The 25,105-nt window shown below is 54.9% G+C and overlaps 2 protein-coding genes across 4 annotated transcripts in view; both read left to right on the top strand.

The window, feature by feature from the left end:
* TRIP11 (thyroid hormone receptor interactor 11) overlaps positions 1–4,124 on the top strand; it is a 79,158-nt gene extending 75,034 nt beyond the window's left edge. For all 3 annotated transcript variants that reach the window (XM_008271915.4, XM_002719595.5, XM_008271914.4), the window contains one exon: positions 652–4,124. In XM_008271915.4, the coding sequence (XP_008270137.1) occupies positions 652–872 (221 nt within the window). In that variant the 3' untranslated portion in view covers positions 873–4,124. The remainder of the gene's footprint in view (positions 1–651) is intronic.
* Positions 4,125–20,730: 16,606 nt separating this feature from the next.
* The window catches only part of FBLN5 (fibulin 5), an 81,097-nt gene continuing 76,722 nt past the window's right edge, over positions 20,731–25,105 (top strand). Inside the window, exons 1-2 of the mRNA XM_002719596.5 lie at positions 20,731–21,142; positions 24,367–24,421. Of these exons, the coding sequence (XP_002719642.1) occupies positions 21,126–21,142; positions 24,367–24,421 (72 nt within the window). The 5' untranslated portion in view covers positions 20,731–21,125. The remainder of the gene's footprint in view (positions 21,143–24,366; positions 24,422–25,105) is intronic.

Raw genomic sequence — 25,105 nt, 5'->3', positions numbered from 1 at the left:
GCCGGCATCCCATATGGGCACCAGTTCGTGACCCAGCTGCTCCAGTTCTGATCCAGCTCTCTGCTGTGGCCTGGGAAAACAGCAGAAGATGGCCCAAGTGCTTGGGCCCCTGCACCTGCATGGGAGACCTGGAAGAAGCTCCTGGGTTTGGATAGGCCCAGCTCCAGCTGTGGTGGCCAGGTGGGGAGTGGACCAGAAGATGGGGCCTCTCTGGCTCTGCCTTTTAAGTGAGTGGGTAGATCAAGTGCTCCGGGCCCTGCTACTCGCATGGGAGCCCTAGAAGAAGCTCCTAGACCCTAGTGTAGGCCTGGCCCAGCCTCCACTCTTGCAACTGTCTAGGGAGTAAACCAGCAGACAGATCTTTTTCTCCCTAACTCTTTCAAATAAATAAATAAACCTTAAAAGAAAAAAAAACCTTAAAGAATGGCCCAAAAAACATGTTAAATCCCAGTGTTATTACCAGTAAGATGGAATTCTCGAAGCTAATGGTGGTGTAAGTTGGCTATTCATATGTACGTGTGTATGTGGGTGTGGGTGTATGCGTGCTAATCAATGATACAGGGTTAACTTTATGCCCCTATTCAGAGGGTTATTTCAAGTCAGTGTCTTTGCAAAGAGTGAGAGATCAAATCATCCCTGTTTATCATGTAGATCCAGCGGAGTCCAGGTCTGGTAGAAGAGCTGATGTGAATCCGTTCCTGGCCCCCCGCTCTGCTGCCGTGCCCCTTGTTAACCCAGCTGGACTTGGCCCCGGGGGGCCTGGGCACTTGCTCCTCAAACCCATCTCAGATGTTCTGCCCACGTTCGCCCCTTTGCCGGTGTCGCCGGACAACAGCGCTGGAGTTGTGTTGAAAGACCTTTTAAAGCAATAAAGGACCCTCCAGCCAGAGCCAGAGACGACACAGCACTTTAAAGAAACCGTGAGCGCTATGCGATGTCCGTTATCACAAAGTGCCCTTGGGAAGACATTCATGTGTATGTTTGTAGTTGTACTTTCTCTAAGTTTAATAAAAATGTTCTCAGTGCTTTTAGAAATCGGCAGGAGTCAGAGGAACAGCTGTTCTTTTCCTTCTCTGATTTGACCTAATACAAACTAGAAATACTTGATTTACCCTTTTCTTAATTTACATTTTAAAAAGACAAATCCTGGTCGCTGTACTATACATCAGCTTTTTATTTCCTTCTCTGGTTTTCAAGCTCTCCTAAGCTAGAGACAAGTGATTCACCTTTCAAAGCTCAGAGTCTGGGCGCTATGTAGCAGAGAGCTGAGGCACGTAGTGCGTGCGCAGGCCCCGGAGCCCGGGAATGGCAAGTGTGCGAGGGTCTGTGCGGCATCCGCCCGGCTGTGCTCACGTGACCAGCACCCCAGTCAGGGTGCAGGCCTTGGTCCATCGTAGCCTTAACCCCCTCGTCTACCCCCTCCTCGCTCCTGCCGTAACCCCTGGCGGCCGCCCAGCGAGCGTCCCTTCATTGGCAGGTGCATGGTGTGGGCACCCTTGCATTTTAAGGCCTCTGGCGTCTGCTTAGAGGTCGCATCTTAAAGTCAGAGCTCCCTCACGCAGGTGCGCAGAGCCCGCGCCCGCGCCTCCACACCCGCCCGCCCTGCGGTCGCTCTGACAGTACCAGCGCCAGGTGTTTGTGACCTAAGAGGACGAGAGTATTGCTTTAATTTTGTGTTAAACTATCATGAAAAACCCTGACTTGAAACTTAATTGTATCAAGATGTTCAGATTTGTGTTAGTTGTTGAAGTTGTACATTTAAAATGACACTTCTCGTGTATGTTGTGGATTTCAATATGCCTTTAAAATAGCAACATTTTGTATAGCAAGGAAAGGTGAAAATAAGACTAATCCAAGTATGTAAATAGGCCTGGCTCTGGCCAGAGCTTACTTTGGTTGTTTGTATGTTTTGCTGTGGCTCACGGAATATTTCTAATGTATTTGAAGACTGTTGACGGCAGGTGAAACCTGTATCCGCCATCCCTATGTACCCTGGCGGGAAGCTGGTGCACAGATCCTGTGTAAGAACTTCTCAGCTGGCCCTGGGCTTACGCTGAGCAAGCGCCGGCACTCACGGCTGCAAGTGACGCACTGGGCCTCCCAGATACCCCAGCTCAGCGGCACCGGGCCTCCGGGACACCCTAGGTCATTGGCACTGGGCCCCCGGACACCCCAGCTCAGTGGCACCGGGCCTCCCGGACACCCCAGCTCAGCGGCACCGGGCCTCCCGGACACCCCAGCTCAGCGGCACTGGGCCTCCTGCGCCGCGCGGTGCCGCCCCTGGCCTCTGCCTGCACACAGCACGGGAGAGGATCGAGTTTCAGACTGCGTGTGTGGAAGGCGGAAGAATCGGAAGTGGGGGCCGACTGTCACTCCTGGATCCCTGTGTGCTCCTTCCGAGGACGTTCCCGCTGGCCGTCCTGAATCACCTGCTGCTTCGCCACTGGAGTTTTAGTTCAGTGCGGAGCAGCTGAAACACTAGGTTCAAGTTTAAAACAAAAACGGTTCTTCATTTTGAGGACATGCAGAAAATGTTTTATTTTGAAGAGGACGTGCATGGTGGGTATGTAAGTAGTATGTCACCATATTTGAAATGCCTTTTATGACATTTTGAGTATTTCCTTCCCTGGTCAGAACAGCCTGTCTCCCCCCACCCCGCCCCCCAACTCGGCAGTTCAGCGTTCGTTTGAAAGCTGTCGTGGATGGACTGCATATCCACAGAGCACAGAGCACGCTGTTACAGAGCTGCTGGTTAGTAAGTGCGTCCCAGATAGTCTTGTCCTGAAGCTGTGTCCCAAATGCTTCCTCCGTACCGTTGAAGCTGCGGCTGGCTGACTCGCTTTGACCCCAAGCAGACACAGCTCGCCCGCTGCCCTGAAGCCGAGCCGTGTCAGAGGTGAGCCGTCTGCTCAAGGAATCTCTCCTGTCGAGACTGAGGGAGCCTGCCGTCCCAGTGTTCGCCACAGGCCGCTGCTGTCAGTACCTGGGCTGCGGTATCAGTATGCAGCTGCGGTCATTTTACTGTTTGTGGTTGATCTCTGCCTGAGCTGCCCGTTTTTCACAACATTCCTGGTGGTTTTCAGCCGTGTGTAGCTGAACGATACTGCAGCACAGCTTCCCTGCAGGCGTGGGTTGGACCCTTCTGGTGTAGTACTGTGTCCCTCGGTGGTGTGAGTTAGTTCCTACCATTCTTGATTTGAGCAAATAAAGGAAAAAAGCACAACAGAACCATGGGAACAGAGGAATGACTTTCTCGCAGCTAATCAGCTAAAGCTTTAAGTATCCCACCCCAAATAAAGCCTTCCGTTTCGTTTAACCTCCTAATGGTTACCTGAGAGGGACCCCTCCCGAGTCAGTGGTTTGGTGAGAAGTACTTAGAAAGTGCTGTGTGGCATCAAACGTAAGAGCATTTGAATTTGATTTCTAAAGCTAGTGAAGTTTTTCATATGTCCAAGTATGTAAAACATCTTCCATCAATGAAAATATAATTTTGTAAATACCAAATGAGCTGTGATATTTATTTTATATATTCCTATGGGAAAAAAATAATGTTCTGATATTTGTAATTATTTGCCAATCTTTACTTTTTAACCTATTAAGTTATCTCTATTTAAAAATTTCAAATTTTTGGGCTCAGTGTTATGGCGTAATGGGTCAAGCCCTAGCCTGCAATGCTGGCATCCCGTGTGGGCTCCGGTTTGTGTCCTGGCTGCTCCACTTCTGATCCAGCTCCCTGCTATGGCCTGGGAAAGCAGCGGAAGATGGCCCAGGTGCTTGGGCCCCTGTGCCCACATGGGAGACCTGGAAAAAGCTCCTGGCTTCAGCCTGGCCCGACCCTGGCTGTTGCAGCCATTTGGGGAATGAACCAGCAGATGGAAGATTTCTCTGTCACTCCTCTCTGTAACTCTGACTTTATCAAGTAAATAAAAATAAATCTTAAAAATAAATAAAATTATAAATTTTCTCTTGATTTTTAGAGAAATATCTAAATGTGGGGAAATTTCCAAGCCAACCTTAATATTAATTATGTTTTATAGCGCTAAAGTCAATGCATCTTTTAATTTCTCAGGAGCATTGTAAGGCAAAAAATATTCCAAATAAAGATGATATATGTAAGTTGGCAATGTCTTCGTCCACAATATTTTTTTCTTTTTTTCTTTTTTAGCAAACAGCTAAGGGGGGATGATTTACACATGTTGTTTACAGCAGTGGCTGATGAACTACTGAAGCCAAGGTCTTCAAGTGCTCACTGGATGTCTTGGGAATTTTTTAAGTGTGAACAGTTTGAAAGGGGCTCCGGGGACAGGCGTTTGGCCTCGCAGTGCCCACGTCCACGTCGGGTTGCCTGGGCCCGGTGCCCAGCTCTGCTCCTGCCTCGGCTTCCTTCCAGTGCAGATCCTGGTAGCTGGGTCCCTGCCTCCCACTTGGGAGACCAGGCCCTGCCCAGCACCAGCCATGGTGGGCATTTGGGAAGTAGCCACCGGCTGGGAGCTTGCTATGGCTCTTTCAAATGATTAAGTAGAAACTAAACACGTGTGTGTGGATACTGCACACGTACTCCGGGTTCTACGTGAAGTCGAAAGGTTGCAGCGGCCTGGTTTCCCTTTCTCATTAAGATGCGGTGTCCATCACTGGCGAATCAGCCCGTCGTCGTCCCTTCGACGTGGAACTCAATAGTCTGAGTTGTTGAGGTGACGGAGGCGTTGGAAGACCCAGGTGGACTGGGGGAAGTACTGAATCTGAGCCTTTATGTGGGGCCTTTAACAAAATCACTTCTCGATGGGCCTCGTTTTTCTCGTCTGAAAAGTAATCTCAGGCTGTAAGAGTCAAGTGACATGTTTATTCATAAGGTTTATTAAACGAGCGAGTGTGCCACGTGTGGAAATGCTGGCTGAAGCCCACGGGGCCACACGTGGCGGAGTGATGAGCACCGTCCAAGTGGGTAAGAGCGTCAGAGGTGGGGGTGCAGCCAAAGCCAAGGGTTGCTTCCCGAAGGTAAGGAGCTACCGAGAGGGCTGGCGGAATAGTTTGTGAGAGACGTGAGCTTCGGGGAGAGAAGGTGGCTGGCTCCTCCTGGGTGGGAGCCGTGGTGGGACGGTGTGCCAAGAGCAGTCTGGTTGGTGATGAGCAAGTGGAGGATGGTGGAGGCAGCTGTGCCAAGATCCTGGATCGCAAAGCAGAGACGGGACTGGGGTCGGAGGCCAGTTGGGTGGAGGGAGAGGTGTCCTAAGCAGAGAGACTTGAGCATGTGTGTGAGCTTGCGGGGACCCAGAGTGGATGGAGAATCAGGAAAGGGGGATTGGAGGGGGCACTGGAGAGTCCGCAAGAAGGGAACCAGGGCCAGGGAGGGAGGAAGGGGAGCGGGGGGCAGGATGAGGGTGGCGGGAAGTTGTCGATTGCTCTGAGGTTGGAGGGGACCTATGCTGAAAGAAGGACAGGGTAAAGAAGTTCAAGGTCACCAGGGGAGCCACACTACATTTCCAGGCTACAGGAGAAGTGAGAGGAATGCCGGCGGGGCGCGCCCAGTGCTGGGGGCCCCTGGCTGGAGCCTGGCCTAGAGACGGGGGCAGGGGAGCGGTTGATAAGCACGAATCTGGAGGGAAGTTGGAGCGGCTCTAAGGGGCGCAGGCTAGCACATTCCAGGGCAGCCCTAACCCAGTGCAGCCAACACCAAGTGTAACCTGACCTTTCACTTCCTGTGCTTGGGGCTAAGGTCGTGTGAGCAGTGATACAGCCGAGGTTTCACAGCAGGTCGTTGTCATAATTTAGTGTATCTAATAAATTAATAACCTATAATTGCAGTACTATTTGTCTTCGAGATGGAGAACATTTTTTGAATGTGAACAAATGGATCACTTAGGGTGAATAGTTGACCCTCGGTTTGTTTTCCGCCTGGGCTCCCAAGATGGAATCTTACTAGTAGTGCATCGCTCTTCTCCTTGTGGGGTGAAGAAATTGCTACTCCGTGCTCTAAGCAGGTTTACCCGGCGTCCTTTTCGGCTGCAACTGTTCTTGCAAGAGTAATCTCCTCTCCAGCTCTTAACATTCTTTGACTTCAGTGAACTATTTTTGACCCTCACAAATTAAATCGCAATGATTTGAAAATATTTTGACTGTGAACTTCAGTAAGAGTTTGGTAAAGTTGCTTCCCTAGATATCCTTGGGCTCTTAGCAATGTAAGATGCGCTCTTCCTGTTGGTCACAGACGGCGTCTTGGTGGGAGCTGTCCCCTCCGGCCATGGACCAGGCTCAGCCCTTGAGAACGCAGAAGTGGACACCCGTCCTTCAAGGTCTGCATTTCCCGAAGGGCACGGGCCCGGAGGCTGAGGTGAGACGAGACGTCTTGCCAAGAATTAGGAAGAGCTGAGACACATTCGCTCCAGGCTCCCCTGCAGGTCCCCCGCTGAAGCGAATTTGTAAAACCCGGGTGTTGTCTGAGGTGTCACGGTGACTCCCCCGCACTATTCAGGCCCCCCGTGGACAAGGGGACAGTGGTGATAAAGTTACGAGGTCAAGACTAGCTTTTTTTTTTAAAAGTTGGATGGAAACGTTTCCTGACTCTTTAAGGTCTTCTCACGGGAGCACGTCCATGGAGCCGGCAGACGCCGGGGGTCTGCGGGTCCAGGTGCTCAGTCTGTGTCCTCTTGGGAGTGGTGTGGGGAACTCGGTAGCTCCTGTGCCGGAGGATATTAACGATGGCAAAAATCAGTTCTCCACAGGCGTGGTACTGGAGAAATCAAGCGTCTCTTTATCTTTTATTTTCTTTTTAGATGTCAGGTTTACTTGCTGAGATCGTTTTTAAAAGATTGAGTTATTTGAAAAGCAGAGCAAAAAAGAGGGAGGGAGGGAGGGGTGGGGAAAGAGAGAGCGAGCGAGCTTCCATCCATTGGCTCACTCCTCAAATGGCCACAATGGCCAGGGCTGGGCCAGGCTGAAGCCAGGAGACAACAGGACCTTCTTGAGGTCTCCCACATGGGTGCAGAGGCCCAGGCACTCGGTCATCCTCCGCTGCTTTCCTAGGTGCTTACGCGGGACGCTGCATCAGAAGAGGCGCAGCCGGGACTCCAATGGGCCCTATGACACAGGGCGCTGGTGTCCCAGGAGGCAGCGTAACCCACTGTGCCGTGATGCCGGCCTCGAGCTGTCACTGTCACAGTATTGACAGCATCTGAGAGGAGGCAGTTAGGGTTCCAGAGGACAGCAGCACAGTGTGGAGAGAGGTGAGCCGTCCTCCCGAGGTGCACGTCGTCAAAGACGGCAGCTGACCACGGTCAGAGAGGAAACGGAGAATCGTCTCTGTGTGAGAAGCTCCCAGGGCTGCAGGTCGTGACTTGGAGCCTGGGGCCCTCCTGCCGGGGCCCCTCAGCTTCCCAAGCCTCCTGGTTTTGCTAACACCGACTTGATCTCAAAACAGCAGGAGGTGGACTCCATGGAGGAGTGAGGGCCATGCAAAACCCGTGATCTTGCCAATGAAAGGGGGTGAGCTTGGGAGGAAACAGAGGGAGAAACTCAGCCCAAGGCTGCAACAACAGAGAAGACAAGCGATGGGCAGAGCGTGATGGGGAGGTGTAGCCGCGGTGGGCGGGAGGCTGCCCTCTGAGTGAGCTGCGCACCCCTACATGGCTGTTTGGCCACCCCAGCACTGGCTGGCAGCCTCAGGGGCTCAGATGGCCTCTGCTGACCCCAGGGTGTACAGGAGTGGCCCCAGGGGAGGCAGAGTGAGAGTGAAAATCAGACTAAAGCTGGGCAGAGACTTCGGCAGCCACACACTCCTGTGGGAAGTCAGGTTCTGTGACTTGAATCTTTTTAAGCTAAAAAATAAAAGTACAACAGGATTAGTAGTTGCCACAGTATAATCTGAGCTGTTGAAGCCAGGAGCTGGAGATAATGCCAAGGAGACGGTGTGACCCCTTGCTACGGTTTGAGTGTGTCTTGGAGACCCATGTGTCAAAGGCTTGGTCCGCAGGGCCATGCCCTTGGGAGGTGGTAAGACCTGGGGGAGCTGGGGCCCAGTGGCAGGTCCTGGGCCCAGCCTCTCTCAGCATCCCGGGCCCCCACGTGGCCCCTCCTCTGTGTGCCTCTCCAGCCAGCATCCACTACGGGCCCTGGCCAGGGCCACAGCCTGCGCCGCGCGTTTGGATTTTTAACCTCCGGGTCTGTGAACTACACCGACCTTTTCTCTGTGGAACTGCCGCAGGTGTTTTGTTAGCGGAAGAGCAAAAGCTGACAGATACACCCGTACTCAGGAAGAGGAGCCAGGCTGTGGGATTTAAAGGAAAAGTGTGTTCAAAGAATACACAGTAGGGTACTACGCGTGAGGCTGGCGTGGTGGCGCGGGGGTTCGGTCACTGCCTGCGACGCCAGCCTCCCAGCTGCGTGGCTGCTCTGGGTCCCGTCCTGCTACTGCGCCTGGGAAAGCAACAGAAGGTGGCGCCAGTGCTTGGGCCTCTGCACCCACGTGGGAGACGCGGGCGGAGTCCTTCACTCCTGGCTTCAGCCTGGGCCAGGCCTGGCTGCCGTGGCCCTTTGGGGAGTGAACCGGCAGGCAGGCAGGCAGGCAGGCAGGCGGATAATCATTCAATCCATATCTCATGCTCTGCCTTTCCATTAAATACGTCTTAAAAAGACACCGAACAGTAGCATACTCATTACTCAGCTTTATCAAATCTTAACGTTATGCTATATTTTCTAAAGAATCCTAAAGAATTCAATTTTTCTATTAAATTTTTTGAGCACAGCTGTAAAAGTGGAGCAACACGATGGCTCCCTGGGCCACGCTGGCCTGAGCAGCTACAGCTCGGGTTTATCAGCTCTTGTTTCAGCTGCCACCACCACTCCCTCCTTCTGATTCTGAAAGTGTCTTCCATTGCGCGTCTCAGAACTCCCTCTTGGCACTGTGTCACAGAGCACAGACAAGCAGGCACTACACGCTCCGTGCACAGTTCTCCAATTAGCGTGAAGACCACAGGGGACTTCCCGTGCACCCCCAGTCCGGAGCCAACCATCGCCCGCTTTGCCAATCTCATTTCTTCTCTCCCCCACCATTCCTTTCGTATGCGCTTCTCACTGATCAAGATACATGTGAGACAGTAGACATTAGCCATATCCCCAATTATTTTTTTAAAGATTTATTTTTACTTGAAAGTCACAATTACACAGAGAGAAGAGAGGCACAGAGAGAGAGAGAGAGGGAGGTCTTCCATCCGCTGGTTCACTCCCCAGATGGCCGCAACGGCTGGAGCTGTGCTGATCCGAAGCCAGGAACCAGGAGCTTCTTCCAGGTCTCCCACGTGGGTGCAGGGGCCCAAGGACTTGGGCCATCTTCTACTGGTTTCCCAGGTCACGGCAGAGAGCTGGATTGGAAGTGGAACAGCCAGGTCTCAAACCGGCGCCCATATGGGATGCTGGTACTGCAGGCGGCGGCTCTACCCACTACCCCACAGCGCCGGCCCCCATAATCCCCAATTATTATCTGACAGCCAGTCCACACTAAAATCTCCGATGGCCTCGAAGATGTGTTTTCACGCCGGATGCAGACGTTGTGTTTGCTCCCCACGTTTCTGCGTGGGTCGTTGCCTCTGTGGTGGGGGCCTGTCCACCGTCCCCGCCCTGTCCACCGTCCCCGCCCTGTCCACCGTCCCCGCCTGCCTGTCCCTTCTCTTCACTGTGTTGCTCGGGCTCCCTGGCCAGCTGCCTTCCTCTTAAGCTCAGTGGGCGGGAGGCCTGAGGCAGAGGGCCTTTTCATTTTTTCCCCTTCTATTTTCTATTTTTCTTGCACACTCATAGTCAAGTCAGGTGCAGACTCCTGCCGGGCAGTGTGAGAACCGCTGCCACAGGTCGCTGTTTAGACATAGACGTAAGTGGGTGGCATGTCAGTGAGGTCGGAGTCTGCTTCCTCAGTAGCACTAGCCACGCTGCCGGCACTCAGCGACCACACGTGGTCAGTGGCAGCCACCCTGGACTGTGCAGGTGTGGAGGACGTGCCCATCATGGCGGGAAGTCCAGTGGCACGTCGCTGGTCTAGGAGCCTGGTTAGGTTCAAGTTCAGTACGTCTAGGCAAGAAGGTGGCTTTCTGTGGGGAGGACATAGTGGCTGCTTAAAAGTCCTTTGGGGCTGCTGAGAAAGGCACAGGCTCCCAACAGAATCACCAGGGTTTGCTAAAATGCAGCCAAAATGCAGTCTTGTGCCCCCATCCCTGTAACATACGATCAAAACCTCTGGAAGGGCCAGCGTGGCGGCTCACTAGGCTAATCCTCTGCCTTGCGGCGCCAGCACACCGGGTTCTAGTCCCGGTCTGGGCGCCAGGTTCTGTCCCGGTTGCCCCTCTTCCAGGCCAGCTCTCTGCTGTGGCCAGGGAGTGCAGTGGAGGATGGCCCAAGTCCTTGGGCCCTGCACCCCATGGGAGACCAGGATAAGTACCTGGCTCCTGCCATCGGATCAGTGCGGTGCGCCGGCCGCAGCGCCCTGGCCGCGGCGGCCATTGGAGGGTGAACCAACGGCAAAAGGAAGACCTCTCTCACTGTCCACTCTGCCTGTCAAAAAAATAAATAAATAAATAAATAAAAACAAAAAACAAACAAATAAAACTTCTGGAAGTAGGGCCTGCTGTGTGACCTTTTTTAAAAAATTTTTTATTTGAAAGAGCATCAAAGGGGGGGGAAGGGGGAGGGAGAGAGAGACCTTCCACCTGCTGGTTCATTCCCCAAATGCCCACAACAGCCAGGGCTGGGCCAGGCTGAAGCCAGAAGCCTGGAACCCCATCCAGGTCTCCCACTTGTGTGGCAGGATCCCAAGCATTTGGGCCATCACCTGCGGTCTTCTCAGGCCATTAGCAGGCAGCTGGGTCAGGAGCAGTGCAACCGGGACTCGACCCGGTGCTCTGATGTGCGATGCTGGAGTCCTACGCGGTGGCTGGAGCCTCCGCACCACCGCACCGGCCCCTGGCGTGGGCCCTCGCATCACCGCCGATGGTCCTGGTGCACACTGGCTTCTGGAGCCACGGGGAGCTCTGCCATGCTTGCGTTCTAGCTGCTAAGAACAGGCGCAGTGAGGAAGGAGCTACGAGCACCCCAGAATGGCTGGAGGTAGCTGAAGTTTGTGGGCGTGGGGATACGCCTGTAACTGGAGCAGAGCCGGTAGAGTTCAGCACCCACAGCTGCCTTATGTTTGCTAATTACGGGCAGCGATCCGTGCAGGTCTCTGCAGGTTTTCATCGGCCCACTGAAAAACGAGAAAAGTCACAGCAGCAATATTTCATTAAAACCAAGCATTTAAGTTATGGGGCCGGTGCTGTGGCGCAGCGGGTTAAAGCCCCAGCATCCCACATGGGTGCCGGTTCTAGTCCCGGCTGCTCCACTTCTGATCCAGCTCCCTGCTGTGGCCTGGGAAAGCAGTAGAAGATGGCCCAAGTCCTTGGGCCCCTGCACCCGTGTGGGAGACTGGAGGAGGCTCTCGGCTTCCTGGCTCCTAGCTTTGGATTGGCACAGCTCTGGCCGTTGTGGCCATCTGGGGAGTGAACCGGCAGATGGAAGACTTTCTCTCTCTCTGTGCCTCTCTGTAACTCTGCCTTTCAACTAGATAAATAAATCTTAAAAAAAAAAAAAAAAAGGACCAAGCATCCAAGTTTTGAGAGCCTGTCTCTCCTGCATTTTCTGTTACAAGTCCTTTCTTTTATGAAAAATGAGAATATATTATATTTTTAATTTGGCAAAATTAAAAGGTGGCCACATAGTATTGTCCCCTCCATCTTTTCCAGGGGTGGGTTTTATTCGTCTTATACATTCAAGCATCGAGGAGCCACTCCTGGGATCTGCGTTACACGGATTATAAATAGGAAGTGGGGTCATCTGGACATCATGCCATTTTACAGTCGTGGTAAATGCCCTAGGCTTGCCCCAACCTCAATCCATATTAAGTGTCGGAAAACCAAAAGACACTAACAAAACAGAGACAGCAAATAGCATGCCGTTAGCTGTCCTTCGAGCACAATCCTGCAGGGAAAAGCATTATTGACAGCACAGATCCCATGCTTTGCACGTGGTTTTTATGTTAAAACCACAGTCGGTTAAAGCCATCCTAAGAGAAGCCCAGGTGTTTGTTTTGTTTTTGTTGTTTTTTAAGATTTATTTTAAAGACAGAATTACAGAGAGGTGGAGACAGATAGGTCTTCCATCCGCTGGTTCACTCCCCAAATGGCCGCAATGGCCAGAGCTGTGCTGATCCAAAGCCAGGAACCAGGTGCTTCCTCCTGGTCTCCCATGCGGGTGCAGCGCCCAAGCACTAGGGCCATCTTCTACTGCTTTCCCAGGCCACAGCAGAGAGCTGGATCGGAAGAGGAGCAGCCAGGACTAGAACTGGCACCCATATTGGATGCTGGCGCTTCAGACCAGGGCGTTAACCCGCTGCGCCACAGTGCCGGCCCCGAAGCCCAGGTGTTTAAATCAGTGGCTGAGTTTCCTGGATTTCCAGGCCCCTGTGGAAAACCAGCAGCATTCTCAGATGGGTTCCGCCCTGGAGCTCAGTGGAAGCCACAGGCACGGGGGCGGGGGCGGCCTGGAGCAGAGGCTGGGGAACCCGAGAGGGTCCCGGTTCTGCTCTGGCTGTGTGCTCTGGGCACGTTAGTCTCTGGGCTGAGCGCTCAGTTTGTAAAGTCAAGCAAAGGCTTTCTGAGGGTTGGGACTCAGACTCCTCCTCCTAGCGGCATCTGTGCACAGTTCCCTGTACTGTTGGCCAATCAGAGAGAGCGAGCCGGCTAGCCATCTGGTGCGGCAGGGAGACGCCTGCGTCCGTGTCAGGGCACCTGGCTCTGGTCCTGACTCGGCCCCTGACTCCTGCCAGTGTGCACCTCGGGGAGGCAGCAGGGGATGGCCCCAGTAGCTGGGTCCCTGCCACTGACACGGGACGTCTGCGTGGAGTTCCCAGCTCACTGGCATCAGCCTGGCCCAGCCCCAACAGCAGCAGCAGGTATTTGCAGGATGAACCCGCAGATGGGCGAGCTCTGTCTGCCTCTGGCTCTGTCTCTCTGCCTCTCAGATAAAATGAAAATAAAGAAAAACTTGGGGGAAACGGACCTCACCTTTGCTGAGGACCCACTGTGTGTCAGCACCTGCTGGGTGCTTTATGAGAACTGTCTCCTTTACAACACCGTAATACGGTTTTGCCCCCTTTTTACGACTGAAAAAAAAAAAAAAAACACCTCGATCAGGTTAAAGAATTTGCTTAGGGTTTCGCAAATAGTAGCAAGGAACGACTCAAACTGGCCTGACTTCGAAAGTCCATACGCTTGTAACCGCTCTTAAAAAACTTGAAATACTTGACTGAGTGCAAGTCCACGTAAAGTGATTCATGAAGCTTCGTGTGGGCCACGCGAAAGCTGAACGCGGGCACAGATCTATCACGTGCGTGAAATGATGATTCTCCCTGCAAGACTCTAAAGAAATAATAGAACTCAAATCAACACCCAGTAGGGTTATTCTGCAACGTGGTGAAGTAATTCTCAGCCTCATTTGGAAGAACAGACAGCAGTCAAGTGCATACATATTTGGAGAAGAGTAAATGCAAGGAGTAGACACTCCCCGTGACTACCAGACAGCAACACGCATTTTCAAAGCTACAGCAGATAAAAGCGGTCCTGGCCTGGGCGTGGGCAAGCTGACAGAACACGAGGAACCGACTGCAGCATGTGAACAGTACATAGGAGGTGGCCTTGCAGCGGGAAAGGGGCCTTATCCCATTCATGGTCTTATTCCAAAGGATTAACCATTTGAAGAAAAATTATGTAGATGCTATCCATATATTCCATACTAACGAATTCCAGATGAGCTAGAGATTTAAGGATAAACATGCAGCCATCCAAGCATTAGAACTAGGAATGTACATGTTTATAATTTTTAAAAAAGATTTACTTATTTATTTTGAACGTCAGCGTTACAGAGAGAAAGGGAAAGAGAGGGAGAAAAGAGATCTTCCATCTGCTGACTCACTCCCCAGATGGCTGCAACAGCCAGCGCTGGGCCAGGCCAAAGCCAGGAGCTTCTTCTGGGTGCTGCACTTGGGTAGCAGAGACCCGAGCACTTGGGCCACCTTCCGCTGCTTTTCCCAGGTCATTAGTAGGGAGCTGGATCGGGAGTGGAGCAGCCGGGACTTGAACCAGCGCCCATGTGGGATGCCAGCATTGTAGGTGGCAGTGTTATCCACAAACCACAGCGCCGGCTCCACATGTTTATAGTTTTAAGTTCACCCAGCTAACGTGGGCTATGAGTGGACCTCGGACACACACCTTCTCCCTACCAACTCGCCTCGTGCCGCTACCCAGGCTTTTGGGAGAAGGCCCAGTGTCCCCTCCATGCAGCTTGCCTCTCCGGAGCAAAGGGATTTTGTGGATTTACTTTTAAAGGTCACTGTCTAAAACACAAACCCAGCACTGAGGGCAGCAACCACTCAGGGTGAGATAGGACGTGAAAATACACCAACAGGAACGTGTACCTGTTTCCCAAAGGGCCATAAGCAGGTCTGAAGGCAGGAGAGACCGAGGGAGAGATTTGCAACCTGAATGGGAGAGGATTCGTGTCTTCCCTGTAAACATGCAGGCGGATGAAGAAAGCAGGCAGCGGGGCTCCTGGAGCGTCCAGCGATGACTGCCGCTTGTCCTCCTCCGTCTCTGATCTCACGCGGGGCAACTCCAGGCTGTTTCGGAAAGACAGAGACAGGCAGACAGAGTTCTCCCACCCATGTCACGCCTTGAACGCCATCCAGGTCTCCTCCACGGTGCCACGCCCTGCTGCCACCCCAGGTCTCCATTAACAGGAAGCTGAGTCAGGAGCAGAGCTGGGCTCGAACCCAGGCCCGCCAGTAGGGGATGCAGCGTTCCCAGATAGAGTTAGCAAGAGAGAGACAGAGAGGAAGGTCTTCCTTCCGTTGGTTCACCCCCCAAATGGCCGCTACGGCCAGGGTGCTGCACCGACCCGAAGGCAGGAGCCAGGTGCTTCCTCCTGGTCTCCCATGGGGTGCAGGGCCCAAGCACCTGGGCCATCCTCCACTGCCTTCCCGGGCCACAGCAGAGAGCTGGACTGGAAGAGGGGCAACCAGGACTAGAACCCTGCGCCCATTAACCAAGTAAGCCACGGCGCCGCCCCCTCCCCAAGTGGCGTCTTAACCACTAAGCCACATGCCCACCCTGTGAAGCCCAGATTTTGAGCTAAGCAGGTACTCGGTTTTGCAGAACATAGACCACGCCTTCCAACCTCCCTTGCTGTGCTGGCAGGGCTACCATCTTCTTCCTCCCTACTTCCTGCACATCGGTGTGAGGGGAACCCCTCGGACCATGCGGGTCCACACCTTGGATACCTTCAAGGACAGAGATCCCGCTCCGGCCGAGACCACCACCCTACAAAGAGTAAGGTGAGACTTTGTCTCATCTCATCATCAGACGTAACCACGGAGCTCTTCGGATTTTGAAGCAAAGCACGCAAACCGCAACCACCCCCTACTGCAAAGGAGGCTCGCCCCGCGGGGAGGAACTCTTCGATCTGTCTGTGAGCTCACAGGGAGTGAGGCAATCACTCTGATAAGCCGGGAGCAGGAATGATTCGGGAAAACCTCTCAAGGGGTCGAGCACGTGCATAGGCAAAGCAAGAGGGACGTGAAGGGCGGTGGGAGACTGGTCTGCAGGACGGTGACAGTGGGACTATTCCCAGAGGACAGGAGGGGCGCAAGACGGTGGGGAGGCTGCGTCTCACTTAGGAGGACTCCGGCTAGCTGGGAGGGAGAGGAGGAGGGGCCGGAAGAAATGCGGTCGGCATTATAAAGTCCGGGACACAAGTGAGCAGGTGGCCATCACCACCAGCTGCTTCAGAGGGACTCGGGAGCAGGCAGCGACGGAGAAAAGAGCGCTGGGTTTGGCCGCGAGGGGACACCAGCAGACTGCAGGAGCATCACTTTGGGCGGCATTCGGTGGGCTGTGGAGGGTGGAGGCGGGGCTGGGCGGGCAGGAGGTGGCTGAGACGCAACCTCTGGGCATCAGGCACAATCGAAGCTCCCCCTGGCCCCAGGAAGGAAAGACCTGTGGAGCGGAGCCAGGCCCAGCCCTGAACTCGGGTCCTGGCTGTTGTGTTAGCTTTCGGATGGTTTGGGGCCAAGCCGCATCAGTGGGAGGCGTCGCTAGAGCTAAGAGAAGACAAAGAAGAGGCAGGATGGAGGGGCCTGTGGAGCTCCGGAGTGTTCCGAGGGAGCCCTGCGGTGGGGAGAAGCAGCCGGAGAATGCGGTCAGTGGGTTAACTGGAGTGAGGGTGCCAGGGTCCAGGAGGCCTGCCCCAGGCTGGGGCTGTGCTGCTTGGTTTCCAGGTGGCCCAGGTCTCAGGGGAGGCTCCTCACCTGCTCTACCATTCCCAGGGTCACTGTGGGCATCACAGAAGACAGCAGGGGCGGCGTCCCCACAACCGAGGGCATTTTATAACATCCCTGGCCCTGTGTTGCATTCTCTTCTAGAAAAAGGCTCTGTGATGTGCTTATCTGGGGGAAGTGAAAAGATAACCAAATTAATATTAATGGTGGAAGTATGTCATCAGAGGCTTAACTTGGCAAGTTTGCCCCAGTTTGATATCCACCTTTAAACAAAGTCTTCACAGGGCCAGCGCCGTGGCTCACTTGGTTAATCCTCTGCCTGCGGCGCCAGCATCCCATATGGGCCCCGGGTTCTAGTCCCAGCTGCTCCTCTTCCAGTCCAGCTTTCTGCTGTGGCCCGGGAGGGCTGTGGAGGATGGCCCAAGTACTTGGACCCTGCACCCGAGTGGGAGACCATGAAGAAGCACCTGGCTCCTGGCTTTGGATCGGCACAGCACCCTGGCCGTGGCGGCCATTTGGGGGGTGAACCAACGGAAGGAAAACCTTTCTCTCTGTCTCTCTCACTGTCTAACTCTATCTGTCAAATTAAAAAAAAAAAAAAAAGTCTTCCCAAGCAGGGCACAGAGGGCAAACCGGAATTCCTGGAACCAAGCAGCTCCTCGCATAGGGGATGCTTGCCCACACCCACGCTGCGCTGGGTAAGATGGTTGGGCATGTGTGGTTGTATTTGATTGGTGATGGAGGTGGTGCAGATATTGGGGTGCCCTGTCTTGCGGCTGAAAAAGGCCAGGGCACAGGAAGGACGTCACGAGCCCAGGAGCAGCGAGGGTCACTCCGCAGCTCTGCCCAGCAGTCGCATTTTCTTTTCTAGGCTTGCCGGGTCGGGAAACGCTGCAGAGCGCCCGGCCCTGACGTTAGCAGCACACGTGACCAACTCCCTCACAGAGTCGTGTGGGCAAGGGGCGCTGTTTTTCCACAACAGGAGAGGGAGGAGCCCATGGCTGCAGATGGGAAGATCCGGGTCCGGGGGCAGTAACTCGTGGGGAAGCAGCTTTGGGTTCGTGTCAAGACAGCACTTTTTGGAAAAAGATTCATTTATTCCAAAGGCCCCGTGTCAGAGAGAAAGGGAGAGGTAGAGACAGGTCTCACTCCGCAAACGGCTGCAACAACCAGCCCTGGACCACGTGAAAGTCATGAGACAGGAACTCCACCTGGGTCTCCCACAGAGGTGGCAAGGGCCCAAGTGCTTGGTCCACCTGCTGCTGCTTTCCCAGCTGGATCAGAAGCAGAGCAGCTGGGACTCCAACCAAGCTCTGGGGGGATGCTGGCATTGCAGGCAGCTGCTTAACCCGCTGCGCCCGTGCGCCGGCTAAGACGGCTCTTTCTAACTCTTGGAGCTGCTTAACAGTGAGACAGACTATCTGGTGGGAGAAGCTGGTGGCCTCCAGAGAAATAAGGGACTTGTGCCAGCCAGGAGAGAGTGTTTCATCCCTGCTGTCCCCTTTGGGACTTCACTAATCCACTCTGATAAGGTCACAGAAGTCGGACTCAGCTGATGTGTCCCGGTTGAACCTGGGGGTGGTGCTTTACAGCCAGATGGCTGGATTCATGGTGAAGAAGGTCTGAACGATGGACAGATGTTCACGGAGGACTCACAGAAAAACAAGAATCAGCCGTCCAAGAACAGCATGGAAGGAGACCCTGCGGAGCAGCCTGCGTCCCGCACGTCGTGAACCAGAGCAGAGGGCTTGGCTGCCTTGGGGTCACGTGATGCACGAGGCCCAGTTGAAAGACGCGAGGCTGCTCAGCCCGGGGAACAGCGCACTGGGCTCCCTTGTCCGCGGGGAAAAGGTCCCCCCGAGGGTGCCTGAAACCGCCGGTGGTTCTGAGTCCTCCGTGGATCGCTCCCTATCCACGCTTCCTGATTTGGGAGTTTTCCTTGAACAGTAGGCACAGTAAGAGATTAACGACCACCACGAATAGTTTCTAACTCATGACTTTGTACTGTAATCAAATTGCCAGAATCACTACTCTTGTGCTTTGGGGGCCATTGCTAGGTAAAATAAAGGTCACTTGGGCACAAGCCCTGTGATACTGCAGCAGTGGCCACGATGACCAAGACGGCTGCTAAGTCCGCCAAAGGCAGGCGGTGTATACACTGGACGGAACTGAGCAGTGTCGAGTCACGTTCGGACAGCCTGCAGCCAGGCAGCATGAGGCTTCAGCACACGACTCAGAACGATGCACACTTGACAACTTACCAGTTGTTATTTCTGGAACTTTCCACCGATCCTGTCTGCCCAGGGATCATGGGAAGAGGAGCGAACAGCACAGGCAAAGGGCAGAACGGGCTTCCTTGAGTTAGAACCTTGTCAGCAGAAGAGGGAGTCGCCACAGGCCGCAGCGGGGGAGAAGGAAGGTCCAGGGAGGGTAGTTCTGTGTCCGGTGCAGACTGAGGGTCATGTAGACAGCCCGGGCAGGCACTTCGGCTGGCGCGTAAGGTGCTTGCGTTCCAAAGCAGAATGCCTGGGTTCGATCCCTGGCTCAGGCTCCTGACTCCGGCTTCCTGTAACGCAGGCCCTGGGAGGCAGCAGCGATGGCTTGGGCAGTTGGGTCCCTCCCACCCATGTGGGAGACCTGAGTTGCATTCCCAGCCCGTGGCTGCAGTCCTAGCCCGGTCCCAGCCATTGTGGGCACTGGGAGAGTGAACCAGCGGATGGAAGCTCGCCATCTCTGTCTCAATCTCTCTGCCTCCCAACTAAATAGGAAATGATTTACAGTAAAATGTTTAGAGGTGGGCGCATTGCACAGCGGTTAGGACACTGCTTGGGATGCCCACCTCCCATATCACAGTGCCTGGGCTCAAGTCTCCGCTTCCTGCTAACGCATACCCTAGCAGGCAAGTGTCTGGCTCCCTGCCGTTCACATGGACGACAACGATCCCCCGTCTCCTGGCTTCAGCCAGGCCCACCCTTGACTACTGTGGGCATTTGGAGAGTGAATCAGTGAATAAAAGACCTCTCCCTCCTGCCCTGTCTCGGCCTTTCAAATAAAGAAATTTACTACAGCATTGTCTAATAATTAGCAGTGTTGCGCTGTGAGGCTGTGGTCTCTGTGGAAGAGGGTCACTAGTTAGTAAGGATATTTGGGGGAAGCTTGTGTAGGGAATGGCAATTTGGACTCGTGCAGTCATGAGCATAGCTTTTATTTAATCTCCACAGTCACCAGGGAGGTAAGGATCATCCCCGTCTCGCAGATGACAAAACCGACGTGTTGAAAGGTTAAGCAACTCGCCCAAGTCACCCAGCTGGTAAGCGGCCGCGAGGAGGCAGGCCCAAGTGTTCCGGCAGTGGCACCCCTCCTGTCCGCCTCTTTCCAGCCCTGCCTCTGAAGATGGAAACCATCTCTTTCCAAGATGGGCTTCCGCACAGTTCTGCCTCCAGGATGCTCTGTGTTCTGTTGAAGGCCAGCACTTTGGGGGCCGGGGCGGTGGTGTAGCAGGTAAAGCTGCCACCTGCCTCGCCGGCAGCCCGTATGGGCACCCAGGTCATGTCCTGGCTGCTCCACTTCCGTTCCAGCTCCCTGCTGATGCACCTGGGAAAGCAGCAGAACACAGCCCAAGGGCTTGGGTTCCCGCACCCACGTGGGAGACCAGGATGAAACTCCAGGCTCTGGCTTGGGTCTGGCCCAGCCTGGGCCATTGTGGCCATCTGGGGAGTGAACCAGCGGATGAAGGTCTCTCTGTCTCTCTCTTCAACTCTACCTTTCAGATAAATAAATCTTTTTAAAAATAAAAAAAATTTTAAAAAAGCAAGCAAGCATTTGATTTCCTCGCCGTACCAACAGGGAGCGAGATAAATGGAGAAGGTAATTTACTCCCCCTGCGTCTGCAATCGCTCTACGAGGCTTGTTTTTAACTCGCTATTCTGGGTAGGGAAAGCGTACCCATCCAGGGTCCGAACGCCAAAGTACACAGGGCGAGCGGTCGGGGCCCCGCTGCCACCCTGCTTTGGCTCCCTGGAGACGGCCAGGGGCCCAGCGCTGGCTCCCCTGGGCCGCCGCACCCCGCCGGGCGGGTGCAGCCCTGCCGAGCGCCATCCGCGCCCTGCGGCCAGGGAGCCCCAGTCTCCCCTCTTTGCCACGTGGGGCTCCCGCACGTGCGAAGCGCGCGCGCGTCCGCGCTTGAAGCCGCCGGGGCCCGTGCCCCTCCCGCAGGCCACGCTCCGAGCCGCCTCCGCGCCGCGGGACAACAGCGGCGCGCGCGCGCGCAGGGCCGCCCCTTCCCCGCGCGCCCCGGGCCACGCGGCTTGCGCGTGACGGCCCCGCCCCGCCCCCCGCGGCCCCGCGCGGCCGGCCCGGGCTCGGCTCCCAGCGCCGAGCACTTGGCCCTGGCGGGCGCCCCGAGATTGTTGTGAGGAGTCGCGCCAGTGGGTGAGCGCTGTAATCCGAACCAGCTGTGTCCAGACCGAGGCCCCATTTGCATTGTTTAACATACTTAGAAAATGAAGTGTTCATTTTTAACATTCCTGCTCCAATTGGTTTAATGCTGAATTACTGAAGAGGGCTAAGCGAAACCAGGTGCCTGCCGCCAGGGCTCTCAGTGGCTCCGAGCAGCCCCGGCGCGCGCCCCGGTCCTCGCCGCCACCCGCTCGGCCCCTCTGAGATAAAAAGCCCGGCCGGCCCCAGGGGCCCCGCGCAGGCCGCCGCGCCGCCGCTCCGCCGAGGGTCCCGCCGGGGAGCCCTCCGTCTTCTGCCCCTTCGGCTCTCCGCGCGCGTCTCGGACATGCCAGGATTCGGGAGGTAAGCCCCGGGCACCGCGCTTTGCCTTCTCCAGGGTCTGGAAACCTTGCTAAAAACCTGATGGGTGGAAAATAGCTGTGGCTGCGATTCAGGCTGTGTCAGGATATTGGAAAAGGCAGGAGCCAGTGATGCAATGATACTGTTAATTATAAAAAGCTGCGCCGCGGCGGTTCCCGTCTCGAAGCCTTCTTTGGGGAGTGGGTGTTTTCGCACAGTCGCGGGAGTCAGCGGCCGGGACCGGGCTGCAGGGAGCGGGGCTTTGCTGCTGCTTCAAGGAACGCGCGAGAACTTTGTGTGCCTTTTTTTTTTTAAACGCATTTTTGTAAAAGTATGTTTTTAAGAGTTGGGAGCCCAATGCCTAGTTGTCTGGCGATCCTGTGGCCGCGGCTCGCTCCCCGCGGTGGGGTTGCGTTTGCTCCGTGGCCGTGCGGGATTCACAAAGGCACAGGACCCAGCTCCGAGCCAGCGGAACATGGGGACCGCGGGCAGAGATCCGCGTGAGCTCACGCTGGCTGCCGTCGCGGGCGAGTGATCCCTCCGCTTTGACGGACTAGGTCTGGATGCCTGCTGCGCTGCGAGTCGGGTGGACTCTTGAAATCGCAGCTGCTTTGAACAAATTGTGTTTGTGCGCTCGCGCGCGCTGAACACCAGCTGTCCTAGTGGCATCCTGGCCCCGGGACCAGCACGCTTCTGACGGGCTGTCCTGACACCTAGCTGCTCTTTTAGCTGCCCTGTGTTGTAGGGTGGCGCACAAAACGGGTGGTCTCAGGACGGCTTGTGAGCATTGCCCACCCCCACTCCCAGTATTCTGTGGTTGGTGCATTGGTGGGGTTTGCTAGAGTTTTTTCCTGACAAGGTGCAGCTCTTGGTGCGGCTGTGAGAGCAGTGGCGTTGACTGTTATTTCTTTTTGGAAAACCATCTCTCTGCGCCTGGAACTCACTTGGCCCCCAGAACCCAGCTGTGGCTCTTCCAGGAGGTCGGGCTTGAGAACTGGACCCGGCCCGGCCCGGGGCTGCTTCCAGCCGAGGGAGACGGGGGAGCGGGGGAGAGACGGGGTTAGCACGCCTTTTCCACTCGCTCTCGAAGTCCACTGCGTGCAGTCAGTCTGTTCTGTCTCCAACATAAACGAGACAGGATTTTATAACCAACCGAAAGGAAACTTGATGTGAAGAAACAGGAAAACATTGAAATTCATAATATACAGACTGGAAAATAAATTTGTTATTGTTCTTTCATTCCTTCCAGATATAAATCTGGCCCCTGCAAATATCAAAAAGCCCTGGGATTTGGCTCTGTACTTTACAGGGTCAGAGCTGTCTCCAGCCTTCTAGAACCTGGCTCAGGCAGGCGCTTCGCTGAAATGCAAGCTTGCGGGGTCTTTTTCCGCTGGATAGAGGACTGGGTGGAGGAGTGGGCTTGCATCTCCAACACCACTTCGGGGCTCTGGATGTCGCCTGACTGTGGGCGCTCCCGGTACCTCGGGGGCCGCTGACTCACAAGGGCTGTGTGTCATGCATGTGAGTGAGCTATGTCATCTACCAGACATTCTTCTTATAAAGAGAAGGATCGCAGAGCGGCTGTGCGTGTTGGCAGTCACGGGCCACGGAAGCCAGCCAGGACCCCAGGTCCACTCTCCTACTGGAAAAGCCTGCAGGATCACCTGCAGCAGGAGATCTTCCCTGACCGTGCTGTGCCTGGCCCCAGCCTGGCTCTCCCGGCATCCAGTGGGTGTTCCTGCCAGTGCCCTCAGCGCGGTGGCCCCGTGGCTCTGCAGCCAGCCCTGGAGGGCAGGGGTTGGGTCATGGTTTTGCGGCTCTTCTGCGCAACGCCCATGCCTGCAAACAGTAGTTGTTTGCATAAATTACTGTCGAACCCAATACTAGTAGTGCTAAACAAAGTTTTGCATTTGCATAGACTGTAATTTTTTTTCCATCTCAGTAGCAACCAATATCCAGAAGTGTTTTCATCTTGTAAAACTAGAACCATTCCCTAAACACAAACGTTGCCTGCTTTCCCGCTCTCTGGCCCCCGGCAACCACTGCTCTCCTTTCTGGCCCTGTGGTTCTGCCGGCTCCGGGTCCCTCGGCGGAATCGGGCAGTATCTGCCGTTTTGCAACTGCGCTGTTTCACTGGGCACGACGTCCTCAAAGTGGCCGTGTGTGTCCGAGCGCCCTTCCTCATCCGTGTGCACCCCATTGTCCTGGCCTGTTGGTGGGCGCTGCGCCTGTGCCTGCCTTCTGGCTGTTAGCACCGTTTCTGCTTTCAGATCTTGGGGTGCATACCCAGAAGTCGACTTGCTGGGGCACGTGGTGGTTCTGTGTTTAATGTGGGGGACTCCCTACTGTTTTCCGGGCAGCTGCCCAGTCTGCCTGCCCACCAGCACTGCACGAGAATTCCAGCTCCTCTCCCTTGTCCCTGACACTTGTTATCTTTGGCTAGCATCTTAATGCCTGTGCGGTGGTACAGACTTTGACTTTTCTAGCACATCAGTGGCCACAGTCTTACTGGATGAAAGCCCGTGGGTGGCGCAGGGTGGACGGCAGGCTCAGAGCGGGTTGGTGGCCTGTGGCAGGCAGCACGGAGGGCCCTGGTTTCCTCTTCCTGCTGGATTTCGTCCTCTCTGGTCTGCGTGGGTCCCGGCATCTTCTTTTCCATTGGCTGGTGACAGCGTCTTGCTTGCCACACCCAGAGGGACCACACTGGAGGCCTGGGCATCTGAGCCCACCCACTGACCGAGGAGTGCCCTGAGTGGGGCCCGAGGGGTCCGAGCTCTGGCCGAGTGACACCTTTCTTTGGTGGAACTCCAAGTGCCCCCCTTTCTCACTTTCCTCTCCTTCCATAGGGTGAGGTGTGGTTTGAGGTTCACTGCAGTCATCGGTGAACAAAGGTGTGTGAGATGCAGTTGCATGAGGAGCAAGGCCAGTGCAGTGGGCAACACATTGTGAATCCCACAGCGGTGGCTTTTGCATTTTTTTTTTTTTTGGAAGCAGCAAAACCCTTTATAGTGATTCAACTCATTACCCCTACAAATGGAGCAAGCAGAACACGCAAGGCCGTTTGGGAGGGTCAGGGTGTCCGGAAGCCGCCTTGCGCTCCTCGGGGAGTGTTTGTCCCCCGATGTGTGGTGACATCGCCATTGTGACAGCACGCGCAGCCTGAGCGCCAGGCTCCCCCAGCCCTGAATCCGCCAAGGGACTCACGTTGGGTTTCTCGCCCTCCACAGGATACTCACTGTCACCATTCTGGCCCTCTGTCTGCCAAGTCCTGGGAATGCGCAGGTAAGACTTCCGTGTTTTTGAATTGCCTGCGAGTGTGCTAAGAAGCCAGGATGTGGGAGTCCAGCCTTGCATTTGAGACCCCAGGGTGGTGGAGGCCCGGGGGCTTTGTAGCTTTGTAGCTTCCCTCACCTGAGTGCCTGGTGACAGCTGAGGCTCAGAAAAATTGAGTCTTGGCCCAGGAGACAGACTTTGTTTTGGTGGGGCAGGGACCAGAACCCAGTGTCCTGACTCCCAATCCAAGGCTCTCTTAATCGAGGTTGTGCCGTCGCGGTAGGCTTTAGGCACAGCTGTTAAGACGCTGGTTGGAACACCTGCACCCCCACCCCAGAGTGTGGGTGTGAGTCCCGGCTCTGCTTCCAGTCCCAGCATCCTGCTGGTGCTCACCCGGGAGACAGCAACAATGGCTCCAGTGCTTCCTGCCGCCCATGTGGGAGACCTGGATGGAGCTCCTGGCTCCCGGATTCAGCCTGGCTCGGCCCTGGGTGTTGTGGGCATTTGGGGAATGAACCAGTGGATGGAAGAGCTCTGTCTGCCTCTTAAATAGATAAGTATTTTACAAGACGATGCTGCCTCCTGATTTATCTGAAATGTTAAAATACATTTTAAAATTCATAAAATTGTAGCTCAAGTTGCATGCCAGACCGGCAGCCCTCTGGACCGAGAGCCGTCTCTCTGGAAGCATCT

The sequence above is a fragment of the Oryctolagus cuniculus genome, chromosome 20 (assembly GCF_964237555.1).
Source record: "Oryctolagus cuniculus chromosome 20, mOryCun1.1, whole genome shotgun sequence".
NCBI classification, from domain to species: domain Eukaryota; kingdom Metazoa; phylum Chordata; class Mammalia; order Lagomorpha; family Leporidae; genus Oryctolagus; species Oryctolagus cuniculus.
The sequence above is the reverse complement of the archived record's forward strand: the minus strand, read 5'-3'. Positions and strand labels throughout refer to the sequence as shown.